The sequence below is a fragment of the Antrostomus carolinensis genome, unplaced genomic scaffold (assembly GCF_000700745.2).
Source record: "Antrostomus carolinensis isolate BGI_N321 unplaced genomic scaffold, ASM70074v2 scaffold50406, whole genome shotgun sequence".
NCBI lineage: Eukaryota > Metazoa > Chordata > Aves > Caprimulgiformes > Caprimulgidae > Antrostomus > Antrostomus carolinensis.
The window spans coordinates 531-8,458 of NW_010323497.1; the positions used below are offsets into that span (position 1 = coordinate 531).

Genomic DNA, 7,928 nt, shown 5'->3' on the forward strand with positions numbered 1-7,928 from the left:
CTTTGTGGCTGCTGCTGAAACCCCAGATAGTTACACCTTCTCCTACAACATCACGTTTGAGGTGGAAGGCCATGGCAGAGAGTGTTGGTCACAGAGCAACTGACAGCCCAACGCACCCAGCAATTCACCCCAACCTTTCCATAGAGGCACAGCACAAGGGCTAAAAAAAAAAAGAGCATTACAGCACACAAAGCCTCCACAGGCCTGACCTATTAGCAAGCTTCTTTTCCCTCCACACGGTCAGAGGAGTAAGAAATCTCAGGGGACACAGAAATTACTTTTACCCAGGTATACACAGAATTTTTCAGTTATGCCTATTGTTTCTCATTCCTGTAGGCTGGTGCTACTTAAGTTGCAGTGCCAGCTGCCATACAGATGATTTGGTGGTAGCAATATTTGAGAAGAGCTAACCAGATACTCTGGTGGGAAGGGACTTGAGCAGCCTCAGTTTGTCTTGGTATAAGCAAGAGTTTTATCCCAATTTCTTGCAGTCACTTGACAGCCAGCTGCACAGGCCACCTTCCACTTCTGGAGGCCCGTTACATGCACATGAGCATGTAACTAGACAGACAAGAAGCGGTTGCAGACAGAGGTAGAGACGCAGTGCTACATTACCACCAGCACCGATACCCTCCCTTCTCCCGCTCGCTATTCCACACCTTTAACTACCAGATCCACTCACATTACAAAGGCAGCAATCTTTATTTTCTGACACATTAAAATTCTCACACTTAAAATACCCCCAAAATATAAAATTTTTTTGAGTTCCAAATGTTAAGTTCCTGATAAACAGAAGAAAGAGGGAAAATGACAAATCATAAGCAAGATGTTCAAATCCCCAGGCAGAAAATACTCTTCCCACCCTCCTATGGCCTCTAAACTTTAATTCCTCACGCTAACCGTGGTCTCCTGGGCCCCTCTGCTACAGCCTAGAATCCAGGCACGAGAGTAACTGTGAAAGCCAGAGGGGAAATCCTGGAAAATGATCATTGGAACAAGTTGCAGCTCAGGTATATAGGGTGGCTCATCAAGTCTCATCCAACCCTCAATTAGGTGACACGGCTTTGCACACAAATGCAGCTTCCTTTAAGAACAGGGCTCTTCTCACTGTCACTTTTCAGGTAAGGAATGGAAATGTGGAAATCAGGCTCTGCATAACCTCTCTTGGTGGCTGGCATTTCCACGAGATGGGGTGAGCAGTTCTTACAGCCCACCACCCCATTTCCCAGATATGCACTACTGCTGTTCAATTCATACTGGCTGTGGGCTCAGCAGACTGCTCCACAAACTAAATTTAACTTAACCCACCTAACAGGGAAAAAAAGGTGTTGGGGGAACCATTTTCTACCAGAGGTGAGTTGCACCAGAAGACAGTCACACAACTGAAAGGAAAGCAAACCTTCCTCTCAACCATTATATTATCTCAGTTGCTCATGAAATCTCAGTTTAGGCTGCAAGTCAATGAACTTGCTTGAGGCTCCCCATACCAAATGTGTACATGTAGCTAACACGTCAAACCTTACAGCACCAGACTTTATTTACCTTAGTGCTATGGGGAAACTGGCCATTTATTTGAGAGAGACTTAACAGATGGAAAACAGCTCAAAGAGCAAGTGATCCAACCCAGAAAAGAAATTTTAAGGCATTAATGATACATTCACCTTGCCTCCTAACAAGCTGCAAGGCCCATTGCTGGGCGTAAGCGTAAGTTGGCATGTTTTATGTTCAGAGAGAACAAGGAGTAATGCCACATTGCAGTCAGAGCCTCTGAAACAAAAACACAGTAAAAAGCAGAGCTGGGTAGAAAAGAGGGCTTTACCTCCCCCACCTCCTTACCCATTCCCACTGAACCAAACATCACACCCTCCATGCAGTCAAGAGTTTTTTCTGCATCTCTGCTGCCCAGTTACATTCCCAATGAAAGTGTTACCAGGAGTGCCACAGCAGTACTAAAGACCTGGGTCTTTCTGGCAATAGCCCCCAATTCGCAACTGCAAGCAATGCAGTTGCTCAACTACTAAGGTGTATTTAGTCTGCTTCTCTAAGTACTCTGGTTAGTGGCCTCAACAGGAGTGGAAGGAAGACGAAGGTAGGAATTTATTGCAAGGTGAAACCATAAAAGAAGGAAATGGAAAAAAAAAAACCCCTGTCACACTGCAACTGTGAACTTGAAATGTCAGGTGGGAATGGGAATTACAGCCAGAGGGTTCAAATCAGTTGTTGCACTTAGAGTAACTAGCCAAAGGCAAGTTACTATACTTGCCATTTCACAGGTATCAGAGTTAAACTGGTTGAAAAATAAGTGGGAGGTTAAGATACAGAAGAGTGATTTATCTTTTTTCTACTAGATGGACAGGAAACTGAAATGAAAAATCACCACCAGCCTTTTAAAATAAGACCATAGAAAATGTGAGTCTTGGAGGTCACCCTGGTGGTGCCAGTAACACCAGCTCAAGGACGGTTGCAAATTAAGGGCCTAAACCGGAATTAGAAATAAAAGGGGAAAACATCCAACCATTCTCCCACGTGCCCACGCTGGCGGTGCCTGCCCCACAATGGGCTAGGGGAGACAGCATTCCAGGAAGGCTTGACATTCATAATGTCCATATGCCCATCCAAGCCATTCTGGTGAGCAGACGGTTTATGAATTCCCAAGGAAACACTCTCAGTCACTCTCAAACTTGACGGAATTGACTTGGGTTGATATAGTGCCCCCACGGTAGCTGCCTCGTTTTTTCTTTGTCTTCTCATGGCGGAAAGATTTGCCCTTAGTGAACTTCAGGATATTGTTAGCCTTCTCACCCCAGTCACCAGCTGCTCCTTTCTGTGAGGGATGAAGGGGGAGAGAAAAGAGAAATTCAGGTCAGTACCCCAGAGAGTAAAGGCAATGCTCTGCACTTCATTCTATCCAGCAAACACCAGTACATTAACACTGGAGCTGATACCAGTCTCATATGGACCTCCTGCCAGTGCTCACACACTTCCTAACAGCACCTCCTGGTGGAAAAGCTCCCACCAAAACGACTGCCCACAAGCACACCAAGGCTGCTCTGCCGAAGTGTATTTGCAGAGGCCAAGTGTTACCACCCTGGGCACTACCTAGCCCTACCTTTGCTTCAAATGAGTTATCAGCAACACGGGCATCCAGCTCAATCTCCTCTTCCCTTACTCGGCGGAATGGAGAGCCCTGCTGTTAGAGAAAATGAGACGCAGTAAGCACATACACATGCACAATATTCCCTTAGTGACAACCTCCTTCCCTCCTTGCCCTGCAAATACGGAGCCCTGTTCACATCATCTCAGTCTTTAAGTGTTTCTCAGATTCATAATCCTTTTCCTTCTTCAGATCAGGCAGCACAGGGATGCTCTTGTGCAAGCATATCCAATCAACCTTTGTCAGAATAACATTATGCACGCATGTGCGATCCCTAAAGCTCCCCAGACACAGTTTATATGCTTGAGGAGGGCACACAAATACAAATAATCCTGTGGGCTCAACATCCCCAAAAAACTGAAACAAGCCTGCTTGTTCAGGAGGCAGAGATGCTTCTCCCACCAGTCACCACAGTCCATCCTCACTCACCTTTTTCACCTTGGGAACTGTGTGTGGTGTTTTGGCTTTGATCTTTGCCTTTTTGTTGTGTGGTGTCTCTGGCTCCTGAACATCTTCCCTCTTCTGTTTCTTCGGGATTGTGCCTGTTAGACGTACAGCAGTAAAACTTCAAAGAGAGTAACTGCAGTGTTGGGAAAGGCAACGGCATCTCTCCCCCAGAATGCAAACCCAGTGTTGACAGAGGTGTTAAAGTCAGTCCCTGCATTACCTCATCCAGAATACAAGACTGCTATTAACACACACCAATAGCCATTCTGGGTCAGCAAAGATCTTCCTATCCTAGCCTAATGGATAAAGATAATTTTGTGGAACAGGGCGCCTCTGTTTTAATGATTTAGTGCACTTGAGAAAGTTCTGTTGGTTAAAATTTGCCAGTTCTTGGAATCACACAGTATGCAATTGCACACATCGCTAGGACATGCAAAGCTGTTTCCCTCCTGGAGGGATAAAGATTGAGACTGTGCATTGGGATATTATCTGTGGTGTCCCACTCACCACAGACAAGGTCCTCCAGCAGTCTGCCTTGCTGCCATTAACAATCTTGTGCATGCACAGATGGCAACTGACAACAACTGTACAGAAATGTGCTTCATGTTACCACAAATTCCATTGCCAGGAGATACACAATACAGACAAAAAGGATCACACCAAATTAAAAACCAGCTCTTCCCTCTTAGTACTGCACCAGATGGCATAATCTAATAGCACAGAGATTAGACCAAATATTTTTTAGGAAAGGCCCCCATTCATGCTTAGCTCAGTCACACTGCCTGACAGACCCACTTGCCACGCTGTAGGTAATACCTCCATTGGCTTTTCCAGTCTCTTCCTCAGAGCTGCTTTCACTACTGCTACTGCTGCCACCAGCTGGCTTGGACTTCAGGTTGTTTGCTGCTGGTGTGGATGCTTTTGCTTTCTCTGTGGAGGCAGTGGTCTTAGAACTGTTCTGTGCCCCTTTCCCTGCCTTTTTGGGCTTCTCATCCTCTTCGCTGGAACTATCAGATGAGCTGCTACTACTACTAGAAGCAGCTGCCTTCTTCCCCACAGTTGCTTTTGCTGCCCCTGTAGATTTGCTGGGTGGTTTCACTGCTGGCTTCTTTTCTTCTTCACTGCTTGAGCTATCAGAGTCAGAAGTGCTTGCTTTGGGAGCTGGGGTAGAAGATTTGGACACTGGCTTACTCACTTTGCCAGCTAATTTAGCTGGCGTTTCTTTCTTCTTCTTCTCATCCTCAGAGCTGCTGGAGCTGCTATCTGAATCAGAGCTACTTTGTGCCTTCTTTGTGGCAGCCTGTGGTTTCTTTATTGCAGGGGTTGCTGCTTTAGTTGTGGGCTTCACAGGGGCCTTCTTGGCAGAGCTGTCAGAATCTAAAATGGAAAGGAAAAGAATAATCAAGGCTAAGCCCCACTCCTTCAATATGAAGCTAAATGAGCAGATTCAGTGTTGATGCACAGTGCACTTCATTAGCTGCTTGAAACAACGCTGCAATGGGTACTCCTGTCCAACTGCGCCCTCATACCCTGCCTAGAAACAGAGGCCTGGGAAAGCACAACATGCATCTGGAAATTCTCATTGTCTCCTATCCCAGTACCTGAGCTGTCTGAGGAAGAACTGGAGTCTTTCTTTGCTTGTCCTGGCTTCACAGCTACTTTTGCTGGTTTGGAAGTATTCTTCATCACAGGTTGTTTAGCTGGAAGCTTACTCCCTACTTTCTTCTTATCATCTTCAGAGCTAGAATCTAAAGAGAAAAACAGGATGTTTTTTAAGTTAATAAAGTTCTGGTGCGAGTTACTTTAGTAATAACATGTATATAACTCATGGGGAAGTGAAAAGTAACATGGGTTGTGGCCCAAGGATGAGCCACCAGATAACTAGCAAGAAGCAGGATCTGATGAACACTTCCTGAATGGCCAGGGTACAGCATTCATCTTTCCACATATCTTCTTTGTTGTGAGAAAGTGGAAACAAGCAGTTTAAGTTCTTCACTAATGCATGCACAACGAAGCAGATCTTTGGAGAATAATGTAGGACAAGAGGTATGGAGTAAGGGACTGGACAAAGGTAAAGTACAGGTATTCACCAAGAACAAACTCAGCGAGAAGAAACATCGAGAAAAGAAGAAGCTATGCAGTAAAGATCAAAGAACAGGCAAGAAATCAGGAGATAAAACTGACAAAGGAGGGAAAATGAGGCAGCAACAGGACAGTATCTCATTTTAGCTTTTTATTTCCTGTACCAGACATGTTTAGCAGCAGTCTGAGGATAGACTGGAGACTCCTGTGTATAAATATGCCTGTCAGCCAACTGGAATGCTAAGCCTGATCTATTCTAACATTTCTGAACACTTTAGTGACAGTAATCAAAACCTTGTTGATTTGTGAGAAATCAGGCTAAAAAAACTGGAAGACACAGAACTCCTGCCACTTGTTGAAGGGTCACACAGTCTAGTGCTAGCTGTCTGCAGACAGACAGGCAGCTGCCACCCACAGACGCTTCCATGGCAGTAGAGATGTTGAGATATATAACAGTAGCACCCTGAACTTGGAGGGGAAATGCAGCACATAACAAGTTTACACAAACCTTAAACCTAATCAACAGAAGATACAAAGCACACTGCTCCCTATTTCTAGGGTCACATTAGGAGAAGTCATCTTTTGAGTCTATTTTTTAGTTTGGTATGCTGATATTTTTTTTTATTTTGGAAAAAATAAATATAGCTTCTCCCAGATCCCATAATGGGATAACAGAAACCAGAAAGCTTAATACATAGATCATCAAAAAGTGTAAGCGTTAACCTTCCTGGAGAAACCTGATACACATGATGCCCCATCCTTTCCATCCAGCAACAGGCAGACCTTCCTGCACTTGCCAATGGTCTCCTTGGTGTCTCATGGTCAGGCTACACTCTGCATAGCAGGATGCTGTTTTTCAATTTCACACCTTGTCAGCTATGGAGACTGTGAAGCTTTTGACCTTATAAGCTAAGGATCTTGTCAGACACACCACTATATAGCAACTTGGCCAATAAAAACATTAACAAAAAGACCCTAAAACATTATTTTTTTAATTACCTGAGTCACTGTCAGAACTGGATTCAGCCTTCTTGGTAGCCACAACTTTGGTTTTGGGGCCAGGGATTGTTTTAGCTACTACTGTTTTGCCTGCAAAAGCAAGTCTAAAGTTAACAGGCCACATCCACATCAAACCTCTATCCCAAGATCCAAACCTTTCCAGATGTAAAAAAGCTCCCTACCCAGGGCACCAGCCATTCAGCCAGCAGCATCAGAAGCCAAGCAAGGACCTGGCCAGCTGCAGCAATGGGCCTGGCTCATTCCCGCTAAACTAGATCCCAATGACTTTTCAAACCGACACATCCAAAGTAATCCAACCTGCACAGTTTGTATCCAGAGGTCATACAGAGTGTTCTGTTTGGGATGCCTTCAAATTACTCAGAAGCTTCCAGAGAAGCAAACAGCAAATAGATGAAAGTCATATGGCTTTTCCAAGGAAAATCAAGAGATTGCCAAAACGCTGCCCGCATCGTGTAGTACTTCCTTTGCAGCCTCCTCTCCTCACAACATACCTGCTCCTCCCTTTGGGGTCACTTGCTCTGCCTCATCACTACTGTCGGAAGAGTCACTGCTCTCAGTCTTCTTTGCAGGAGCCTTGGCAAGGCCTTTTTTTGCCTGTGTAGCTTGAGGAGGTGGTACAGCACTGTACTGACCTACAAAGAGAGACACAGCATTCAAATGCCTGCATGATAACGCAAGCAGCACATGCGAGATCTCTGTTGCAGTTTGAATAAGGCACTCTGCTATTTGCTTCCATTTAGTCCTCTTCTGTAGCTACAGTCAAAGAGACAAGCTTATAGTTTGATAGGTGACACCCACTCCACTGCTACCTCCTGTTTCTACTGTAAATTTAACTCTCCTCTTTGGGTTCAGCTGACCCAAACATCTTTACAGAAGTTTCCTCTGCACTTCAGGAAGAATGGGAGCTTGTGTCACCAAACTTTTTCAGGAAAAAAAATAGAGATATGAATTATTGATTGTTTTCATTTACTGCCTCCTCAAATCCTCTGGTTACAGAATCAGACTGAGTTTCGATGTTTGATCCTCTGCTCAGACCAGCTCTCTACTGGAATCCTAAAAGCGAGGCTGATCAGGAGGGCTTTAAACTAGGTTTGAAGGGGGAAGGGGTTGAAACCGGGCTCTCCAGTGATCAGCCTAAGGATGGAAAGCCTGAGTTAAGAATTACATCAACAGCCCACCTGAAGCGCATGTACGCTAATGCACGCAGTATGGGCAACAAACAAGA

The 7,928-nt window shown here is 45.0% G+C and overlaps 1 protein-coding gene across 1 annotated transcript; it reads right to left on the reverse strand.

Annotated features, from left to right (window-relative positions):
* Window positions 1–2,665: 2,665 nt before the first annotated feature.
* On the reverse strand, window positions 2,666–7,335 carry NOLC1 (nucleolar and coiled-body phosphoprotein 1; the record flags this gene model as incomplete). Its single annotated transcript, XM_010170592.1, has 7 exons — window positions 2,666–2,824; window positions 3,110–3,190; window positions 3,584–3,696; window positions 4,418–4,978; window positions 5,203–5,349; window positions 6,683–6,772; window positions 7,195–7,335. Coding segments are annotated over 7 exons (1,292 nt in total), but the record flags the coding sequence as incomplete, so codon positions are not given.
* Between the last annotated feature and the right edge of the window lie 593 nt (window positions 7,336–7,928).